This window comes from Bison bison, unplaced genomic scaffold (assembly GCF_000754665.1).
Source record: "Bison bison bison isolate TAMUID 2011002044 unplaced genomic scaffold, Bison_UMD1.0 scf7180017864452, whole genome shotgun sequence".
In the NCBI taxonomy this organism is placed as follows: Eukaryota; Metazoa; Chordata; class Mammalia; order Artiodactyla; family Bovidae; genus Bison; species Bison bison.
In genome coordinates, this window is record NW_011495014.1 from 10,547,503 (window position 1) to 10,570,835 (window position 23,333).

The 23,333-nt window shown below is 44.6% G+C and overlaps 1 protein-coding gene across 6 annotated transcripts in view; it reads right to left on the reverse strand.

Annotated features, from left to right (window-relative positions):
• Window positions 1-23,333, reverse strand: part of PKP4 (plakophilin 4) — a 259,298-nt gene that overhangs the window by 3,423 nt on the left and 232,542 nt on the right. For 4 of the 6 annotated variants that reach the window (XM_010859008.1, XM_010859007.1, XM_010859006.1 and 1 more), the window contains 9 exons: window positions 20,927-21,110; window positions 16,509-16,626; window positions 14,876-15,067; window positions 14,502-14,675; window positions 11,353-11,503; window positions 8,101-8,296; window positions 3,972-4,056; window positions 3,731-3,848; window positions 1,166-1,294 (listed from right to left, as the gene is read on the reverse strand). In XM_010859008.1, the coding sequence (XP_010857310.1) occupies window positions 1,166-1,294; window positions 3,731-3,848; window positions 3,972-4,056; window positions 8,101-8,296; window positions 11,353-11,503; window positions 14,502-14,675; window positions 14,876-15,067; window positions 16,509-16,626; window positions 20,927-21,110 (1,347 nt within the window). The remainder of the gene's footprint in view (window positions 1-1,165; window positions 1,295-3,730; window positions 3,849-3,971; window positions 4,057-8,100; window positions 8,297-11,352; window positions 11,504-14,501; window positions 14,676-14,875; window positions 15,068-16,508; window positions 16,627-20,926; window positions 21,111-23,333) is intronic. The other 2 variants (XM_010859009.1, XM_010859010.1) reach the window with 1 other exon arrangement.

A 23,333-nucleotide genomic window follows, 5' to 3' on the forward strand; every position in this document is an offset into this window, starting at 1 on the left:
CTGAAGGCACAGTCTTGTGTCTGCCATATTTGACTATGTCTTAAAAAGAACCTGGTAACCAGATAGCTGTCTTCAAGAGGCCACAGCAGACTCTGATGATGTCACTGGTTACCCTTCTAGTATTGTTAAGGCTAGCAAAGATTTTTATTTTAATGAGGAAAATGAAACATATTTGAGGCAAATTAGTTTATTGAAGCAAGCAAAGAAGATACAGAAGGGCGCGCATGCTAAGGAGGCGATCTTTAAAATAAAGCAGGCTGCTGCAAACCTGAAGCAACAATGCACTTCAGTTGGTATGTGCATTTCCTCTGCAAAGAGCGTGGTGTTTGAAATGTAGCATCTGCAATTTTCTGAGCTATTAATTGCCATAGTAACAACAGTCGATTAGTAAATAGTCCTGTGGAATCACAATTTTAAAGACAACAGCACAACTGAGACTGCTCCCCCAGCAGTTGTTAAATTGCCACCAGCTTTTATTTCTTTTTAATAAATAGTTTTTTTTGAGAAAGGAGCGTCCCCCTCCTTTTTGAAACCTCCAGAGGAGTTTCAATTTGCAAGATAGCTGAGAATGGAGATAATATGAAGTCATGGTAACCCTTCAGGTTGGCATTCTTTAAATAAATTATATGCACGGCTTTCTGAATAGGACATAAAAATAATACTGTGCAACATCACTTTTGTTATTCTTAAAAAATAAATAATCACTCTGAGGAGAATCACATTATATATTTTGTTATTCATTCAAACTTTTCCACGAAAATGCAAATGGAATTGACCCCCATCCGCAGGTTTGAATGTATGAGTCGGTCCAGGAGATCGGCCCTGCCGACTGTCACAGAGCACAGGTTTCTGGAACACACAGGGGAGTGGGGAGGGGGCAGGACACAGGGCCTGCGCTGCACGGGAGCCGGAAATGCGTTCTCACTCGGATACAGTGCTCTTTTTATTTGCGGTCAGCAGACCACTGCCTCTGCTTGTTTTACTTAAAACAAGTGGGAAAGGCAACAGCCCCCGAAGCAGGAAGGAGATGGAGACAGTGGAGCATGGTTTGCTGCTGGGGGACCATCTCAAGGCAGGCAGAGGTTACCTCCCAGGCTGCCGTTCAAGCGCCTGGGGACACGCGGCTTTTCGAGATACTCTATCACACACCCGACTGGCATCTTACCAGGGTACAGGCCTCTGTGTGTGGCATCCCCTTGGCTACTGTAATACTGCATAGGTGGCTGGGTCCTATCGTATTCAGAGCGAGGGTCTCTGACTCCTAACAGTGCTGGTGAGGACGAGGTGCTGCCGACTGAAGGGACAGGTGAGAGGAGGAGGGAGAGAGGAGAAGAAAGAGAGATCAGACTGTCAGTGTCTCTAGGAAGTCCTTTCTGGAAGAACAAAGGTCAATAATTAGACGCGGCCAGCACTAAAGTCAGCTCTTAGAGGTGCTGAGAACTGGAGGGCAGCCAACTCCAGGTCCCTGGATGGTGGCCTGCAGACTGGCCACTGTGATGATCAGTGCTGTCAACCCCGGAGATCGCTGGGAGCCCAGCGTGGTACAGGGGTTGTGCAGTTTCCCCATTGAGATGGTGGGTCTCAATGACCTGCTTAGGCCTTTGAGACTAATGCAAAAGTTGCGTTTGCTGTTTTATGATCTCAGTTCAGTCGCTTGTGACACACCCATCTATTATCCTTAATGTATAGCTCTTCAGTAAATAGATGTTTTATGGCATGTTTTGATTTCTGATGATTTCCAAAAATATCTGCATCTCTAAATGTGTTTGAATAAGAGTGCCCAGCCCATGAAATTTATAATTCCTTTTATGGTGATCAGCTGTCAGGAAAATTTTAAGCTCAGTAAGCCCTGCTCATCAAGAAGCTCAGGATGCTGAGAAGCCCAGCTTCACAAAGGTCCAGCTTTTTTATCCAGCTGGAGCCAAACGTTTCATAACAACATATCTACCCTTGGGTATCCTGTGGGACATTTTTGCACTGAAGGAAAACACTTCACATCTTCTTTTTCTCATTAAGGAATCATCTTGCTTGTACTGAAGTGTCTTACAATTAAGAATGGTCACTTATTCACTGGATCCACAAGAGAGCAGCAGCCCCCAGACCCGCCACTGGTAGTTTTGCACGCATTGATGCTTTCAGAAGAAGACTGATGGCAAAGTATCTTCCCTAGAAAATATTTTGAGCATGGGCCATGTCTATGTGCTTCTCATCCTACTTTCTAGAAGGTAGGTAGACATCCTCACCTGCCTCCCACTATTATCAATGTCAGCAAGATATGAGATGTGCCCATAAACAGGTATCACACTAATCCCGAGGGATGGATGATCAGCCCTCAGAATAACTCGAGAAACAAGTGTGAATTATATCCTACCTTCAAATGGAACCCAGAGAGGGACCTCGGAACTTGGATGGGGCTCGTCAGCACTGTCCAGTGTGGGTATCTGAGTCCTCAAAACGAGTTCATTGCTTACTATGTTCTAATTTGTCTGAAATTACTCTTTTGCCTGTACACATGCCTTTCGTTAAGCAGCCCGCTCTCCCACTTGCCCTGGCACCACTCTTTCCAAGTTCCCTAAAGAATCCTGAGCATTTCCATAAAGCAGGATGGCCTCAGGCTATACCTGGGAGCCCGGCAAGAATGTGTCAAAACCCAAGCAGAGGTCTTTTTGAAGGAAAACAACTCATAATTTAAAAACTAAGATATAAATATATATCACGCAGTAGGTGGAGATAATTTTTAAAAATTCCTGGTATAAGTGAAGACATCTAATTACGGGACAAGAACCCCCAGTTGTATATTAGTCTTTTTGGCCACATTTGTCCACAAGAGAAATAAGACTGCCAGCAGAAACACAATTGAACACAACAGATAATATTTATATGTCAGAAGGAGAGATTTAAAGCCAAATAAAAGATGTTTATTACTTTTCCTGTTTCATTTAGCTAAGAATTAAATTTACAGGGCTGAATCAACTTGGTGGTAATATTCTGTTCTTACATGTTAAAAAAAAAATTATGTTGAGTCTCAAAACATTCTTTCTACCAAATTAAACACCACTAATAAGTAGGTAGCATGGTTGCCAAGACTCCCAACTTACAAATCATAGGGAATCCCTGTAAAGCCACCTACAAGGCCTGCCCATGAGCTCTGAATGCTGGGGTCTGGGTGCAGCCAGCAAACAGAGGTTTAACTGGTGAGAAGTAAGATGCAGGGGGAGATCATGGCTCTCCCATGGTCTAAAGGACTCTAATAGTTTTCATCAAGCAAACTAAAAAAATCACTTTGGAAGAGATTTCAGACTTATGGCCAGCAGGCAGACAAGGGCAACCATTTTCAGGCACAAGCTAGTGGTTCTCAAAGTGTGTTCCTCCACTCTCCTATATCCGGTCACCAGGTCGGCTTATGAAGTGCAGGTTCCCAGGCCCCTTGGCAAACCTAGTGAAGCAGAAGCTTGGGGTAACAGATGCTATGGAGGAGGCTGGGCCACTTTTGTACCCTAGTTGGTGTAAACTTGCATAAACCTTTCAAATGGAAGGAGGAGAGTGGGCCTGCTGTTTACAATAACATGTAATTCCTGAAGAAGGCTTTCAGTTTGAAGAGCAAACTCTCCTTCCCTCAGTGTTTGCAAGTGACAGGCTTAATCAATTAGTGTGCATGCTCAGTCTCCTCTGGACGGGAAACGACATTCTGTCACACGCTCTCACCTAGGAGGGGCGTTTACCCACTGACCTGACTGAATGACGGGTGACATCTGTTGGTTGGTGGTAGACAAGGAAGGATGCGATTTGAACCGGTCTCGCTCTAACGTTGACACAGGTGTAATAAAATGGTTCTGATTCCACCCATCCTGTGGAGTTAAAAGAGAAAAGGAAACCTCTCAAAATGAAAAATGACATTTCATGATAATAAATGATTACGACTGTGCGCTCTGATGAATGCTAATTATATTAGAGCTATTCTCGTAAGTTACCTTTTTATAAATGCTCCGGAGGTCCCGATATTGCCATAATGTATTCAAGACCTGGGCTGCTGCCTTCACCACTTTCAGAGATGATCTAGGGAAAGAGCGGGTGTGTTAATGAACGTGGGCAGCACCGCCCCAGGCTCCACTTGAGAGACTTTGGCAGCAAAGCGGTGGCCATGAGGCCACCTCTCCAAGGACCAGGGCGGGGAGGAGGCTGCTGCTAGCAACCACCAAGGTGTGAGGAGCCCCTGGGAGTCTGTCAAGCTCAGGGCTGGCCAGATGTGGCAGGGACCAAATACAGGCTCCCAGGCATTCGGCTGTGTGGTCAGAAGCTGTGGTTGGAATGAGCCCGTGACTGCTGACTGTGACCACACATCCCAAGGGTCTGAGGGCCCTGCCAAGTTGGCTGAAATACCCGCTGAACCATTATGGGGCCTTCTTATAACTTTCCTATCATGTATGCTGCTAAGTCACTTCAGTCGTGTCCGACTCTGTGCGACCCCAGAGATGGCAGTCCATCAGACTTCCCTGCCCCTGGGATTCTCCAGGCAAGAACGCTGGAGTGGGTTGCCATTTCCTTCTCCATGTATACCTTGTATTTCCTATCGTGTATACCTCTTTGTAAACACGTGTGTCTGTGTGCTCTCGTATTTGCTTTGGAAAATAAGGTCAGTTACTGCCTCCCCTCTCTGAAGACTGTTGAATGTTGGTGCTGTATTCGAGCGCCCCTGACCTCAAGTCCAGGCAGTTCAGCTCAGGAGCTGGTCCTCTCAGTCAGCGGCCTCACCATGAAGAGAAGTGGGAATGTGGCCTCCTGCCTCAGCGAAGGCCTTCAGAGCACCTCGTGAGGGTGGTTCAGGGGCCCTGCAGAGAACTGAACACCTCTGTCCTCAGACTTCATTTTGACATTGAAGACTTGATCTGCTGTCCTCTTCCATTCCTTATCTTCCCAAATAAACCCTCAGGACATGGGGGAAGAAGAGAGGAGAGCAGGCTGGTGGCACCTCCTCCACCCAGTCCATCACAGCAGAATCTGGGCGGTGATGATTCTGAGGCTTCAGCAGGGGGGTGGCACGTAGGCAAGTGGAGGAGCCTCACAATCTCAGTTCCCAGAGGTGAGTCAAGGGAAAATCTGGGTCAGACCCAACCACTCTAAGACTTTTTAAATTTAAAATTTTCAAAACAGACAACAGAGCAAGGAATACCCTAAAGAAGAGAATGCACAGGAAATTTCAGACGCCTGGGATGGTCCTGCAAGGTGTCCACAGCTCACAGCCACCCACTCTCAGCCAGGGTCTCACACTGCTGTTGCTGCTGCTATTGTTTTCCATCTTTGAATGCTGGGCAGCTGGGATCAGGTCAGGAAAGGCAGACCTCAGACCTGGCTCCAAGGAATACTCCACAAACCTGACAGCAGGGGCGTGCTAGGTGCACACCGGGACACCAACAGCTAGACCACAAATTTTTAGACAGGTTCTCTGAGCAGAAACCTGACTCCTGAGAAAGCAAGAAGTTTCTCTGCCCTCCCTTTGCAGCACCATTCCGGATGCAATTACGTAGTCTCATCTCTAATTTCTCTCATCCCATCTTCTCCTCAATATTGTTCAACTGGGCACATCTCAATCCTAGTCCTACCTGGCTGAGCAGCACATGTGATATGCGCTCACCTTCAAAACGCTTTCTGCATGTGGCTTGCAAGGCACCAGGTGTGGCTGGGTCTCTTCTGAATGGTCTGGCTGCCCTTTCTCGGGCTCACTGTCGGCTCCTCTTATCTCCTTGACCTCAAACCATGAGGGACACCAGAGCCCTCAGGCCTCTTCTCTTTTCTATCTACATCTCTTGTTGATCTCATTCATCCCATTTCTCTTCTTTAAATACGCCATCCACATCCTATGACTCTCAAATTGATCCGCGGCCTGGACTCCATCTTGAACTTGACTCGAGTACATTCCACTCCTGACCAGACCTTCACGTGGACATCTAATAGCCATCTCAAGTGTATCACATCCCAAACTCTGGTCCTCCCTGAAGACCTGCTGCTCCTGCCAGCCACCCCATGTCGGTAAGTGGCAATTCCATCCCATGGTCTCTTCGGTCAAAGACCTCAGAGTCATCCTTGACACTTTCCTTCTTTCCTGCTGCTCATCTAACCCTTCAGTAAATCCTTCACTGATTCTACTTTCCAACATGTCAGGATCAACCACTTCTTCTCCACCTCAAGTCCTGTCACCGTTAGTCTCATTAGGAGTCAGGGGAGAAGAGTTTGTGGAGTTACTCTGATTACTTTCAGGGACATCGGATCATGTCTCTCCTCTGCTGTACACTCTCCAATAGCTCCCAGTTTTGCTCCGAGTAAAGTCAAGAGTCCTCTGACACTGACCCACAGGCTCCTGTACTTCTGGTTACTGTCCCTCCCCCTCTTCCCTGCTGACTTGCTCCGTTGTAGCCCCTCTGGCTTCCCGCCCTTCATCACACACATGGGTGCTCTTCCATCTCTGGGCACTTCCACTTGTTCCCTTTGCCCCCAGATGCTCTTCCCTCCCTCCTCCAGGTTTGTGCTCAAGAAGCACCATCTCCTCGAGGTCTTCCCGACTGTCTAAAATTGTAACACCGCCTCCTCACCCTGACGAGCCCTATAACTATCCCTGATTTTATTACTTGCCACACACTCAGTACCATCCACAGGCTAAGTGCGCTGCTCACTCCACTGGAACCTCATCTGCTCTGCCCAGGGAACGTAAGCTGCCTGTGGGTAGGTGTGACCTGCACACCGCTGTAGCACATGGCAGGCAGGCAGGAGACAGATGCTTGGTGAGTGAATTGAAAGGAAAGTAAGTTTATGTTCAGAAGAAAACTTGATTTGATCTAGGACTTTCTGAATCTGTTGTTTTGAAAAAAAAATTAGACTTTCTTTTTTTTAATATACAAAGATTTTGGCACTCTTTCAGCATTTCTGTAGTCTGCTCTTATGCCTTTCACAAATAAAGGCTATCTCACAAAATTTTAAGAGCACGAAATGTGATTTTGGTTACTCTTATGGAAGAGGGGAGAGAAGGGGAGTTAGTGGAACAGGACCTTAGCTTTTTCTGTAATGTTTCATTTCCTTTGAAATAAAAAGGAGTGTGTGTGCACTTATTACTAATGAGATAAAAAAGATACATACATAAGAAAAAAAGGACTAAAAGGAAATACGGATAATGTTGATAGCTGTGGTTTCTGTGGAGTGAGACTATGCTTTGCTACATTATTCTTATATTTTATCAACAGAAATTATTTCAAAAGTATATACAATGTGACTTCTAGCACTGATGCTCAGCCAACTAATAAATGTTCACTAATTGGGGGCCAGGCTTTGTTCTAGACACTGAGGATGCAGCAGTGAATAAAAACACAAAGCGCCTGCTACTGGTGCGGTAGATGCCAGAGGGGCCGTGGATAAACCAGGGAAGCCACTGCCCTACGGGAGGTGATCTGGGGGGCAGGGCATTTTACAACTGAAGTGGAGGTGCTATCCTGCGTGTCCTACACGTCCCACTTCCTTGAAGGATTCTCTGATCTGGTATTAAGGCAAATTCATAGTCACCACTATGGCTCTGTGACAAGAAACCTATTTTTGCCACCAATCCTTCTGCTGCTTCATCACTTGGGTGTCACCCAGAAGCGACATATGATCCAAGCCCAGGGCTCATCCTGAGGCCACATGTAGGCTCTGCTGCACGTGGTGATTTTAGTACTTTGTGGGAGCAAATGAACCCAGAACTGAGGATTTAGGAAGAAGTTCTTGCAGAATAGAGCCTGGAGCAGAGCCAAATGCCCGAGGGAGATGGGTCTTTAGGTTTTCCTCCCCATGACACGTCTGATTCTTCCAGGAGGCAGAATGACCACATGCGGCTTTAGGGACAGGACAATAGTAGGGCTAAGGGATGCTCCAAGAAAATAAAGAGCAGAAAAGGGGCCACATGACCACAAATACTTCTCCTAGCAAACTAGGTTTTAACTGCTTAGCTTACTGGCATGTAAGAAGTGCAGAAATAAATCCCTCCCAACAGGAAATGTATCCTTGACCAAAGCACTTGTCACAGGGCCAACCCAAGAATGAGGGCCTGGGGCTGGCATCCCCTTGCAGCAGACTTGCCTGTCTCCTCTGCCCTTGGTGATGTTCACCAGCTTCTCTATGCCTCCCGAATCAGCCAGGGCCTTGGCGTTCTCCATATTCTTGCTGGTGACCTCGTGCAGGGCGCAGCAGATGGCCGCCACGGTCTCATCCGACAGCACGCTGGGGCTGGCGCCACCTGGGAGCCGGTTGACCAGGTCTCGCATGGCGTATTTCCCTGCCCAGGACAAAAGAGCTCATTCCGATTCTGGAAGGGACCTGGTTTTTGTTATTATTGTTATTGAAAAATTGTGATTGCATGGTCTCTTTAAGATAAAACCTCAAAAGAGACAATAACAGGAAAGAAAAAAATCCACAGTGAAAAAGGAAATGACAAACATTTTAACTGTAAGGGGCAGGTTAACATCACAGCCAGGCCACTTGGGGAAATGATTTGATTTATAAAACTTTACTGAAAATTGCTAAAAGAAAATGTAAATCAGGGTATAAAACTGGTGTACTAATCACACTGCTTTAGTTTCCACTACTTTCATGAACAGTGAGAATAAAGGAATTATGATAGTAAATATTGTTCTCCATTCAATTCCTATGTATCACAATTACAACTTCCTCTTAAAGCTTTTAAAAACTTTTTTTTGAATAAGTTTTAAGTTGGTCAAATAAGGCTGCCAAAAATACTTTTCATGACATCTTTCTAGATCTCAACATGTGAAATGGGTAGTTACATATTTTCATCAAGTTGAGGGTTTCTATCGGTCTGGCATCTGACGTTAGTAACAACGTGTTTGTTTCTTTTAAAGAAGACACAAATACAATTCTGGTATGAATGAGTATGCTGTATGTCTCAGGAGTGATGTAATAATAAAGTTCCCAACAGGACAAGGCAGGGGAGCCCCCTCGCTCCTGAAGCATTTCCCTACAGGCCCTCAATTTCCCTTACTCTTTTCCAAAATGCAATTATCTCGAGCTTTTCCCATCTCAATTACTGACTGACAAACTGGAAATTAACTAAAGCACAAGTAAATATTTTCTTAGTTTTTTCCCCCATGCTAAATAATTGAGTGGATGCTAAATGGGGTTTTTATTGAAGACCTATTTATATACAGTGGTAAGCAGGAGAAGATAGTGCCTGAATACAAGCTCCATGATTTACAGCACGTCAAGGGAAGACTTGAGCTTTACTCATAGAGAATACTGTTACCAAGAGTGGAAAAACAGTGATGACATCTTAAGCCAGAAGATAAATATGGGTTTTAGGAAAAGATGATAAGTTAGCACTTGTGATTGTGAATACTTGTGAACGACCAGCAGGTCCGCAACATGTAATCTGTCATTTTGCTAAGGCATAGTTTTAAACTGCACTCTGGACGTCTGGGAGAAGGCCGCTCACTCCATCTGTGAGCGACCCTAGCAGTTCTCTCAGAGCTTGCGGCCCAGACAGCTAGCTTGGTCAGACTCCGGTGAATATGCAGGAACTTTTGTGAACTCACAAAACTGTGTTTCCTTGTGAAGAAACATCTCTGGAGACAGAGTCCACTGCTAGTGCTGGACGTGAGGAGAGTGAAGGGAGTGGTTCTTAGGAACAGAAATGCTGGGTAAATCAGAGTCAGATCCGGGAGGCGCTCAGACTGCCTAGGAAGGAAGGGATCTTCATGGGGAAACAAGAAAAAGCGACTCCTGAGTAAATAACGCGGGTAAAATAAAGCTCATCAGTGGAGGGAGAATATGCTCACTGAAGTTTAAAAGCGGGTGAGGAACTCTCAAAAACACAGGGAGGCACTGAGAGAAGGCGAGGCCCCGGAATGCACACTGGTTCTCCCCACAGGTCTTGGCTCTCATGGAATTGGCCAGCACCCTCTGCTCTCCCACTCTCTCCTCCATGTGTGGAATGATAGGCTGCAAGGCATCTGTGGCCAACCCTTTAATTTTTAGCAGTAAGAACTCCCAAACTATAAATTCAAATAATATAGATGTAACAGAAATAACTTAAAAAATCTCTCTTTAGGGACCTAGAGGATTTCTCTCAAGGAAATGTGGAAACTTCAAGAGCTATAAACACATCTACTGGAATCAGGCATGAGTTGGAGTATGAACAGGCTGTGGAAGAAGCTCCTTTCCTCTCTGTGAGGTACAGTTTGGCTCCATGGAGGAATGGTGTTTTAAGAACAGGATAATCCAGGCAATGACTTAAAACAGCATTGCTGTCAGGCACTGTGTAAGGGGCCATAGAGAATTCTGTCACATAGGTAAACCTTCTGGCCCCTATTCCTTTCCTCTCTCCCTATCTTTCATGGGCATTTTAATGAGTTCAACATACATTCACTAATCCACATAAGGTCTTGTCTAATTTCTCCTCCTCCTCCCCTGACCCGTCACCAGCTATGGGTCTGGCGTGGAACTTGCATTTTCACAGCAAATCCATTGTGAGGAGAGCTGGCATGGGCAGCTTCCTTTCAGAGATGGAAACCAAGGAAGGGTTTTCAATTGAGATGAAGGAATGGAGCCTGGTGGGCTCAATGCAGGACACCCCAGGTTACATAGCCAGTGAGCAGTGGATCCAGGGTTTAACCTGAGGCCCGCTGATCTTTTCTGTATGCCACACTCTACTTGGGATGGTGGCCATCCCAAGGAGGCAAACAAGGTAAGCTGCCAAGAGTGCAGAACTTTGAAGAGGAGCTCATTCTCAAGTTCATGCAAGTGCTAGCCACATTTAAGGGTGAATGCCTCCTATAGTTTTGTACCTTATATGCCTCATTTGCCTTTCCCTCATCCTGACCCTGCCCTGGGGTCAGGCCTTGGGGCACTGGCTCTGTTTTGGTGTGAGCACTTACACAGATCTGAGAAGGAAAAGCCATAAAACATTCATGTGATTTCTTTGTAAAATTTAGAACATGGTAGTATTGGTGAATTAGCAGATATAAGTCTCAAAAATCAGAAAAGTGAGAATCAAACCTTTTTTTTTGTGGTTTAAGAAATGAATCTCTCTTGGGAAACAGTCACGCCAAATCTACCAAGTAGCTCTGTAATGTATGACTGAAACTGCTAGCTTTTCTGAACACGTACCTTCCAGATCAATGTTTAATTAATAAGCCTACCTCTCGCTGAAATGGAGTGGTCAGGAAGGACAGACACAAAGGTACCAAATACACCAAGAAACCAGGGACTAGGACTCAGTTGCTAATCATTTTAAATGTCATATTTTTATAAATCAAAAGAAGAGCTTTATAAATGCTGTCATTTCTCTTTAGAGTTCATCAAGTCACCAGAACATACCTATGAGCTCCTTGTTGCGAACATCTAGGGCCATATTCCTCAAGGCAGTCGCCACAGAAGAAACAACTCTATCGTTATCCATTCTCAGAAGCTCTACTAGGATGGGGAGCCCTTTTTCTTTGCGGACGGCTGCTCGGATATATGCTGCGAACTAGGAAACAAAACAAGATAATAAGCAATTATAAAACAGAGTGCAGCTCTCAGGTATTACTGTCACCTAAGAAAAATGTTTTCAAAAGATGAACTAATAGATTAAATGTTTTCTTTCCAACTGGAGATTAAATCTGTGATGCCAGTCAAGAGAAAACCAGTTTGGGAAAAAGATAAGCTAGGATGACTGATTTAAAAAGAAATCCCAAAGCCTGAAAACCTCAAACCACCATCTGGCAGATATTTTTGTGCAGAAAAGAGAAGGCAGTGATTACTTTCTACTTCAGCTACATAAACATGATTAAGGACGGATGGCGTGTCTTCTCTGCAGTTGGCCCCATGCCAGGTCCAGAGGCTATAAATAGCGTGGCAGAGCTGGTAACTGATCAGTGCACATTAAAGGAGAACCTGTCTCTATCCAGTCGTCTTTTCCCTGTATTCTCTGCAACAATATTTACAGTTTAGTAACCCTTCAAAGAAATTGCTTGGGAAAAAAATCCCTTGCCTTGGAAGAAAAGGAACTCTCCAGGAACACTGAGCATCATAATTCATATACATTGGTGAAAAAGTAAGTATATCTGTGCGCAAAATGCTTTATCATTCAAGATTAGTTAGCTGCTGCTGCTGATTTTTTAAAATCCACAGTCAAAAACTTCTTTCGTGATTAAGAGGCAAGTCTGTACAGCGAGTCAGTCTGGGCACCACATGAATTGGAAATGAACACGAAGTCATCAAGGAAACAAACAAACAGAAAAAGTAACATTTGAAAATGGGTCTTTAATCTTGTTTTGAGCTTTCACTGGCATTTTTACCAATACAAACTATCTTTCACAATTTAGGATAATTGAAAAATGTTGCTCATAAAATATCTTAATACTTTCCTGCTGTGGTCAAGACACAAGGACAAAGATCTGCCAGCCCTTTGTATTATTTTGAACATGAAAATATGTGACTGATGCTTCTTTAATATCAACAGAATGGATTTTTTAAAAAACATAAATAAAAGGAAAAGATACATTTCAAAGATCCTATTAGCTTTTTTCAGGTAAAGTGAATACTCCTGTTTTCTAAATCAAATGAAATCTGCAGAGGAGACATAATACACAACTTGCCATCGGGTAAAGGACTTGGGCAGCTTTGGCAACTTCTCCCTCTGAAACCTGCAAGGACAGAACCAATGCCTGTCTCTCTTGGAGACAACTGGCTCAGTTTACCTCGAGGGCCTCCCTTTCAGAACATTACCACCGTTGCCACTCCCAAAACAGCTTCTCACTTGCTTACATCTCTCACCATGACTATCTTGTTTTCTTAATGAGAGTCCAATATTTTGATTTACTATTTTCGATACCTTTGAAATCACTTCCATATAATATTTACATTTTAAATGACCCTGCCATTTAACTTCTATTCACTAAAGGTCCCAGAAAACAAAATTCTACAACTCAAATCATATCTATTTTAGTTATTGCTTTTAAAATCACCATATGATTCTCAGGTCATAAGGAGCTGGAGGTGAACACCACATCACCAACATAAATATTTATGAATACTTATGTGCTGGGCACTGTCCTCGGTCCTCCACATTTATTACCTCATTTAATCCTTAAAACCACATAATGAGGTGAGTATTATTTCCATTTTACAGATGATGAACCTGAGGACAGAAAGATCTGAGGCCTCCAGCTAGTAAGGGAGGTAGGGCAGGATTCAAAGCCAGGGGTCTGGCTCCAGAGTCAGTACTTAGATGCTATTAGTACTTTTAATGTTTTTACTTAATTAATAGTTGATTTACAATGTTGTGCCAATCTTTGCTGTACAGCAAAGTAACATACACATATCAAGAACATAACAAAAAAACCACAGTGGCTTAGCACTAGGCCTAATTATTTATATATAAGCATTAGAACAGCTGGCTGCATGCTAGCAATGCAATACTTTTCACTCTCATGGAAAAAAACAATGCCCAGACAATTTTCGTTTTGGGAGGTGGTGATGGAGGAAATAATCAAAAACAAGCATTATAATAATTCTACTAAAACATACTTGTTGGCAAACTTCTAGAGGTTGAAATGTTTCAAACAAGAATTGTCTGAGATGTTGTCAGATGATATTTAAAAAGTTTTGAGAACTTGCTTATGGTGGTAACAGTAGGAAATCACCTTCAATTTTCCTAATGAAGTCACAGATTTACCAGTGGAGGCAGAAACTCTGCCACACGTAGGTTCTGCAAGTATTAGAAAGGAACAAAGGCCCAATCTCAGCTCCAATTCAGGCCCTCGGCATCTCTCACCAGGCTCTCCAACAGAATCCCAGCCTCCATGGCTCTTGACTTCAAATGCACTCTCAGTGCAGCTGCAGATGGGATCCAACAGTGTCCACATCAGTCTGTCTATGTCGCCTGTCTGCTTAAACCCTTTCAGTGGCCCCTCTGGTCTGAAGGTCAGGTTTTAGCTCCTGAAGCTTGGCCGTCAGGCCTGGGTACGAGGGCTAGTTCCACCACGGGCACTCTTTGTCCCCCTGCACATCTCAGCCACCAGCCCGTAGCCTGTGCCCATGACGTCCTCACTGTGAGGGCTCTTGTGCCCTCTTGTCCCTTTATCTGGAAAGCTCCCTCTGCACCCAACCTCACACTGTGTGGCTTCATCTGCTCATTCTTAAAGGTTCCACTTGGGCAGCACCATCCCCCCAGGAACTCTTCCCTACCTCCTGGAGTCCCTCCTTCCTTGCCTTTCCCTCACCAGGCTGGGTTAGAGGTCCTCTTCCAAGACCATGGAGTCTATGCAACACTTACTCAATACATCTGTTTTTCTCTTTCGCCTTCACTTTCTCATGGGGAAGGGCTATGTCATATCCATCCTTGGATCCCCAGAGCCAACTGCAGTCTCCTCACTTTTTTCCTCCTACCCTTTATCAAGCTCTAAACACCTCTGTTCGTCCCTTTCCATTGACCATGGCAGGTCTGACTGCATGGAGGTGTGGACGAGCGGAGGACATCCTACCTTCCAGTTTCCAGCAGAGAGGTTCTGGAGTGATCCGGCAGAGCCTTCCAAGGTGGCTGGGTTGGAACTTTCTGCTAGGAGGGTCAGATACGGTTTTACCACTGATGGGTGCCACAGCATCTCAACGCCTTTGGGGGACTTTGACAGCCCTGGGATAGGACCAACTCCATCCCACTGAAAGACAAAGAACATGTACTGGTGGAGGCAAAGCGAACACAGTATTCAACATTTGAAAACATTCCTTTCTGCTGGACTCAGCTAGAGCTATGCAGAAAAGCTGAATCATGAGAAAAAATTTTTTCTTGCCAAATATGTGATTTCTTACTCCCAGAGAAACAAAACTTTAAGAGTTTCATGTCAAATAAAATGCTAACTTGATCCTCTTGTGGTGTCCTCTTTTTCTTCTTCTTCTTCTTCCCCCAGCAGCTTGGCTCCGAATCTTTGCTGGGAGACTCTTTTCCGAGTAAGTCATCTAATTCGTTCAGCCCCAGCAGCCGGGCCTGAGGCACCTCCAGCTCCAGCCGATACGACAGGTTCCTCAGGGTGCACACGCAGTTCTCCACGGTCTGAAACCCAACACGGCGCAGGGTTAAAACCATCGTAGCGTGTTAGTGCAAAATGCTTCTGTACCAAGCACCAGTGGCACTAAATAAATGTAGAATATGAAAGAACTGTTTTTCACTGATGGGAACCTGCAAACTGAAAGTTAGAACTCTGATTCCAGACTCAAGTTGGTGGGACCCCAAGCTCACAGAGTGTGCAGAGCCACCCAAAGTAGAGCTGAGGATCTGATTTCACACTGAGTGAAATGTGTGGGGCTCTGGAGGGGAGAATGCCCAAGGTTTCTGCTTCAGGGCTGCTGCAGTGGCAGAGCCCCCATATTACCAGAACCCCACCCCTTCTCCCAGCTGGGAACTCTCATCATGACAGCAGGTGTGGCCACGGCCCTCCAGCACAGCCCCTCCCCCAAGTGCCATCTTTGTCCTCTTCTTCCATCTCCCACCTCTCCCCTCCATCTGTGGAAAGTCCCATGATCTCTTTCGTTCTGCATTTTGCCTTCTGCACATGGTCTTTTGCCCCTCCAAAGTCTCCATCACACCTCTAATTGGGAAGCCAGCTGTCTACTCAACAAAGAGTGTCCAAACCAGTTCAGTTTTGCCTGCAAGTGCTCCCCTTCCAATTTGTTTATTCCTCTGAGTTTCATCTGCAGATCTTTTGGTTCAATGAAGCTCAAATGAAAACCTGGCTGTCACTCTGAATTCTCCTCTACCTCCTCCCAAGCCTACCACTCATCATTCTTTTCTCTCACAGACCGTTATTTTCAAACCCAGGCCTACTTGTGGCCTCTCTTTGTCTAGCCCAATCTGAACAATACATGACTGGCCTGCTTTGGGATTCTAGATACATTTAGTCCCTCTTTCCTGTTTCTTCCCACCTTCCCCAGCTTCTGACGCCAGTGTAGACCCTGGATATGAGCAGCATGCTTTGTACAAGGGCCGGGATGGAGGAAATAGGAGGGGAGGATGAGGGGCTCATGTGGGAACAGAGGGAGCAGATGAATGCAGCAACCTGGGATGCAGAAGGGGCACCCTTTGGTATCGAGGCAGGCTGGGCAGAGAGGTGGGGGGTTCCAGTGCCTCAGTCAGGAAATTTATTCAGTAAATACTCAGATGCAGACAGATCTGATTGTAGCAGCAGGGGATACGGAATTAGAGGGAACAGCAGTGGGGCAATCACCTTGACACTGAGCCCAGGAGAGTCACAGAGAAGGTCTGGACCCTGCTAAGGTTCTTACTGCATGGAATCATTCAGTTTTCACGGTTCTAAGGCTATTTTCGTTAAGTTCTCTTGTCTCTGTTAACTTGTAATTTTTATAGAGACATTCTCCCTTTAACCTGGAGCGTAACCTAACAAAGAGGAGAGGGTCAGGAATTCCAGCCAGAGTCAAGGGCATGCAGATAGTGGTGGTCAGCAGCTGTTGTCCTCTGCCAACCAGCATTCACTGACCTTGCTGTCGTAATCGGAAGTGTTCACACACGTGTGGATCACATACAACAGCGAGTCCACCAGCCCCTCGCAGGACCGCATCTGCTTCCTCGCTTCCTCCCCAGCAGAGCTGAGATTCCTATACAGGCAGAGACACGGGGGAGCTCATTAGCCGTGGAGCCTTACCTTAATGATCCGAGAATGGACGACAGAGCAGCGTGTAAATCTGGTCTGAGGAGGTGTATGGAGCCTGCATTTTAATATCTCAAGAGCTCATAATAATAGCCAGCCCCTCATTAGCCATGAATAGAAGACAGCAGGGACACTTGAACTTCGTATCTCTCTCATGACAGGTCACTTTCTAACCTTCTAATAGAATTATTTTTGGGGCTTATCCTGAGTTTCCTTCTATGTAAAAAAGGAGGAATAATAGTAACTATCTCATAGGATTGCTGTGAGGAAAAGATGAATTGCTACAGATAAAGCAATTACAAAAGTGCCCACCATGTGAAAGGATGTTTGTTAGCCATGCACGGTTGCTATATTCAGGCAGTTGTACTTTCCTTGTAAGGCCATAAGGTCTTGGAAGTCCCTGCACCTATTAAAACATGTTTTGCATGTAGTAGGTGGTCATAAATGCTTCTTGAATGAACAGAGGAAACATCATTTCTTACACAAGAACTTCAAGTTAAATGAGAACACTTGGTCATGCTACAATTTGCCTGATCTTTTAAATTATTAAAAACTCTGAGTTGTTTTTAGGTCTCATCCATACTGAAATTTTACTGTCCATTCAACATTGTGAATTGATACCAAATTATAAGGCTCTATTTTATGTGCCATTAACAAAGTAGTCTAACTCTGCAATTTTGCAAAAATTAGCCTTTGTAAGGGGGATTGAGAATGAGTTCTCTTTTTACCTTTGTTTCTCTGAGGCCACAGAGATACTATCACCTATGGCAGCCCACTCCAGTACTCTTGCCTGGAAAATCCCATGGACGGAGGAGCCTGGTGGGCTGCAGTCCATGGAGTCGCTAAGAGTTGGACACGGCTGAGCAACTTCACTTTCACTTCTCACTTTCATGCGTTGGAGGAGGAAATGGCAACCCACTCCAGTGTTCTTGCCTGGAGAATCTCAGGGACGGGGGAGCCTGGTGAGCTGCCGTCTATGGGGTCTCACAGAGTCGGACACGACTGAAGCGACTTAGCAGCAGCATAATCCCTCTGCAGTAACCTTTATGCTGCACTCAACAGCTGTCCTCTTCTGTTCCTCGTCTCTCTCTGGTTTTCCTCTCATCTGCTGTCTTGCTTCTCAGCCTCTTCTGCCCGTGGGTTCTGCTGGGGGTGCCCAGGGCTATACTGATCCCTGCCTCTATCTTTGCACTCTTCCTGGGTGGTGTCCTTCTGTTCCTTGGATTTGACACAAGGAACACAACCTGTGGACCCATGACCCCTAAATGTCTATCTTTAGGGCAACCCCTCTCAAGAACGCCAAACTCATTTAATCCTGGTATTACCGTATGGATAGCTAATTAGACATCTCAAAGTAGATCAGCCAAAACCCTCAGTTACTCCCCTCTGCCCTCTGCCTGACCTCATCAACAGCACTTTCATGCTCCCAGCTGATCTGGCCAAAGATAAAGGCGGTGTCCTTACTTCCTCTCTTTTCGTTGTCCATCATAGTTAGTCAATGAGCAAATCTTGTCAGCCTTTCCCTCTATAACATACCCAACTCTGCCTACCTCTCTCCAGAGCCTGGTCTCAGCCACTCTCATTGTTTGCCTAGATTGATGCACAGCCTCACCTTCTTGCCTCCACTGTCCCCTACATCACAGTCAGAAACCATAGCCACTCCCATGATTAAAACCCTGTTTCCCATGGCACTTGGCAGGTGTACAGACTCTTTCCTATAATTTAAAAAATCTGACATAACCTGGCACCACTCTGCACCTTGCACATTAAGCTCCAGCCTCGAGCCTGTCCCTGCCCCAGAGTCTTTACACGCCTTGTTGCCTCTGCCTAGAATGTGTTCTCCTCACCTCCCTCACCAGCCCTCATGTGAGCAGCTCCCGTAGTATCTCAGATACTTAAACTTTACCTCCTATGAGAGACCACCTGACCTTCAAAGTACCCGGCTAGTAACTCTTAGGTCACCCTATTTTTTTAAAATGACGTCTGTTATTTTCTTGTTTATTTACCTATCTTCATCAATAGAATTCTGTTCTATCAGAGCAGGGATCCAGTCTGTTTTGGTCATCACTAAATGTACACAGAAGGCATTCGCCAAATGTTAATAGCTCTGAGCCACTGGGGGAGCCTGTGTGTCCTGCTCCTGGGCTTTCCCTGAAGCCGGGCAGACTGGCTGAGTGATCACAGTCTCCCCTTTCAGGCATGGGGAGAGGATGAGATGCTGACCCACGAATCAGCAGTAGAGGCCATGTGACCTGCTTGGTGATGCAGGAATCTGAGTCAGGGAGTTGGTCTGTCCTCTAAGAGCCTAACTCTTGTCACCACCACCACCCCAGCCCCCACCCACCGCCCCTGCCAGTTCTAGGCAAAGGAGCCCACAGTTATCCATTCCAATAGGGGAAGGCTTCAGAGGAGAAGCCCAGGCCCCTTCCCCTGCTCCCACAAGCTCTGTTGTAGAGATGCTTAGACACCTTAGCTTAAATGTGAATAGCGTTCACTGTGTTATCACTACATGAAGCATTCTATACAAGCTGAGTCTTCACAACTCTGAGACGGTATTATTACCCCTGTTCTAAAGATGAGGAAACCAAGGCTCAGAATGGAACAGAAAGCCCGTCTGTCTGAGGCAGAGCCCTAAGGTTTGTTTCAAATTCCCAAGAAGCCTTGGCAACAGCTGATGAGAATGACCAGCAAATAGGGAGCAATACTGTAACACTTAAAAGAGGCCTTCTGGATTTCAAATGCTAAAGATAATGACTGAAAATAGTATTTGGGTTCATTTTCATTTATTTATAAAACTCAAATCCAATGACTATTTAAACTATACCTTTCTGCACCCTTTTAAAAGCAGAAAGGTTTCAACTGTTACATTAAAAAAGTTAAAGTCACTCAGACATGTCCAACTCTTTGCGATTTCATGGACTATACAGTCCATGGAATTCTCTAGGCCAGAATACTGGAATGGGTAGCCTTTCCCTTCTCCAGTGGATCTTCCCAACCCAGGAATCGAACTAGGGGTCTCCTGCATTGCAGGCAGATTCCTTACCAACTGAGCTATCAGGGAAGCCCAGATTTAAAAAGACCGACGTCTAATTAACAGACATTGTATTAGTTTCAGGTGTATAACACAGTGATTTGACATCTGTATACACTGTGAATGGAGAAGGCAATGGCACCCCACTCCAGTACTTTTGCCTGGAAAATCCCATGGATGGAGGAGCCTGGTAGGCTGCAGTCCACGGGGTCGCTAAGAGTCGGACATGACTGAGCAACTTCGCTTTCACTTTTCACTTTCATGCACTGGAGAAGGAACTGGCAATCCACTCCAGTGTTCTTGCCTGGAGAATCCCAGGGACGGGGGAGCCTGGTGGCTGCCTTCTATGGGGTCACACAGAGTCGGACACGACTGAAGTGACTTAGCATAGCATAGCATAGCACAGCACAGCATAGCATAGCATAGCATAGCATACACTGTGAAATGATCACCACAGTGAGCCTGTCACCACACAAAGTCAAAACATATTTTATTTCTTGTGATGAGAACTTTTAAGATTAACTCTTAAGTCTCTTTCAACTTTACAACACAATATGGTTGATTATAGTCACCAGGGCTTCCCTGATGGCTCAGATGCTAAAGAATCCACCTGCAATCTGCCTGCAATGTTTGATCCCTGGGTTGGGGGGATCCCCTGTTCCAAGAAATGGCAACTCACTCCAGTATTCTTGCCTGGAGAATCCCCATGGACAGTGGAGCCTGGGGAGCTACAGTCTGTGGGGTCGCAAAGAGCTGGACACGACTGAGCGACTAAGTACAACACACACAGCATGTAGCTACCAAGGTGTACATTGTACCTTCATGACTTACTTATTTTACAACTCAAAGTTTATACCTCCATATCTTGAATTTAAACAAAAACCAGGCTGCAAACACATTAGCAATCAGAATGTAATAACCAGAAAAATGCTGTTAAAGCGTAAAACACTGGAATTTTGGCAGTAATTTTTCAGACTGAAAGGTTTTTTTTGACTAGTCTGTAGAAGAGTCATTTACAAGATAATGTCTATCAAGCCACTAGTCTGTGCTCATAATGTTTTCCTCACAGATTAACAAAGTCTAGTGGCTTACACTTAAACAAACTTGGAAACTTACACAGATATTAATGAAAGTTAAGTAAATCATCCTAAAATCAACTTAGCTATGACACATGTTATTTAATCAGACAATCGGAAAGAAGAAATAAAATATCTACCTTAGGCAACCTGTTGTATTACGCAGAACGAGTGAAGTCTGAAATTTAATTTTATGATCATCATCAAAAGAAGAGTTATTCCATCCAGAATGTGGAACGATCACAGTGTTTGTCAGAGTCGAGAGAGCATCTCGGATGATTGTCATCTTTACAGCATCACATGAGGATAAATTCCACAGAACTCCTAAAGAAGGCAGATTTTAAAGTCAAATCATCAATTAGAAATCCTGCAGTTTTAGAAATGAAATGAACATGTTAGCATTAGTTGGGAACTCAGTCTGTTCCAAACCTAATGGCCTGAATTTACACCCAGGCTGGGGCTGGACCTCTAATAAATGTTGAGTGAACATATATGAGTTTCTGGTACATCATCAAGTCATCCTTAGGCAAGATGACTGTGGTTTTGCAAAGCAAAGCAGAGTTACTCCATGAGGAGGACGGGCACAATGTAATCAAGGATCACAAATATGACGCATCTGTGACGGTTGTAAAAATGAGGTTCCTGTATCGTCTCTTACATTTAGTGTTCTCTGTGACAAGCCATTTTTACAATTTAGTTCTTGAAAAGAACTTCTCTTTCTCAAAAGACTTAAACTTTCTCTTCATCACACTTCCTTTTCTTACTTTCGCTAGTGGGAAGCTCAAGCATAAATATTATGTGTGCAATGACTTGCTGGCACAAAGAATGGTCACACATTTGTTTCGTCTCTCTTATTTAGAAAAGGTTTAAACACTTCTGTTTCCACATTAAGAGTGTTTTTAGTATGTGCAAATTACTACCATTCCTTTTTGGATACAGGCAAAACACTAACAATAAATTAAAAGCTACTGATACTGTAATTCGTATCAAGATTCCAAGGACAAGAGACCTTAAATGTAGCTTATTAGAGTGTTACTTGAATTACAAACATACTTGAAGGTCTTCATTTCTGTGTCAATCATAAGAGGGTTAAATTATTGTTGTAGCATGCATATTTTCTAATAATTACTCTTTTAGAAATTAGAGAAATTTCAAGATTATACCTACTCTAATTTTTACATCAATGCATTTTCGTAAGTAAGGGGGAAGGGGATGGAGGAGAAATGGTACAGCTGGTTCCTCTGCACTGAAGTCCCTCAGAACCCTACACTCCTGATGTATCCTTGGCAAGTTGCTTTCATCAGTACAGTGCTTTTAGAATTATCAGTACACAAAATGTTCGAGGCCCTGTGGAGGGGACAGAGTTGGCAAAATCTGCCCGTGTCCATGGAAGCACATCAGGCTTGTGAACATGACTGAAGAGTGTCAGGCCAGAGACAAGACTGAAAACTGCTGCTCTGGGTCTGGTGACCAAGAAGCCAGCCTAGAAACTGCACAGCCTCCTCTGGGCCTGACAAAATCACAGGGCCCTTTATAAAGGAGGGAGGCAGGAGAGAACTGACAGGAACTTTCTTTCTTTCTTTCTTTATGAAGGTTGGAGGAGGGGTATAAGCCAAAGCCAGAACCAAAGAGAATACTCTATAAACTGAGAGGACCATCATTCCCCATGTCTGCCCTGACCAACCCACACGGTTGTCAATGGTCAATGATGGAGGCAGATGCAGGGCTCCGTCTTGGGTCCTGGCTGCTCTCCACTCTCACTTGGCTTTGACTTCTGGGCCTTGCTGACTGGGTTTCCTTTCTTCCCCCAAGACATTCTTTCACCCTTCCTCTGCTCCTACCCTTTGGGGTGGGACAGCCCACCATAAGCATAGCTTTTTCATTTCCCCTAAAGTCAGGAACAAGACATGGGTGCCCACTCTCACCACTACTATTCAACATAGTTTTGGAAGTTTTGGCCACAGCAGTCAGAGCGGAAAAAGAAATACAAGGAATCCAAATTGGAAAAGAAGAAATAAAACACTCACTGTTTGCAGATGACATGATCCTCTACATAGAAAAGCCTAAAGACTCCACCAGAAAATTACTAGACCTAATGAATGAATATAGTAAAGTTGCAGGATATAAAATCAACACACAGAAATCCCTTGCATTCCTATACACTAATAAGAGAAAATAGAAAGAGAAATTAAGGAAACAATTCCATTCACCATTGCAACGAAAAGAATAAAATACTTAGGAATATATCTACCTAAAGAACCTAAAGACCTATATATAGAAAACTATAAAACACTGGTGAAAGAAATCAAAGAGGACACTAATAGATGGAGAAATATACCATGTTCATGGATCGGAAGACTCAATATAGTGAAAATGAGTATACTATCCAAAACAATCTATAGATTAAATGCAATCCCTATCAAGCTACCAACGGTATTCTTCACAGAGCCAGAACAAATAATCTCACAATTTGTATGGAAATACAAAAAATCTTGAATAGCCAAAGCAATCTTGAGAAAGAAGAATGGAACTGGAGGAATCAACCTG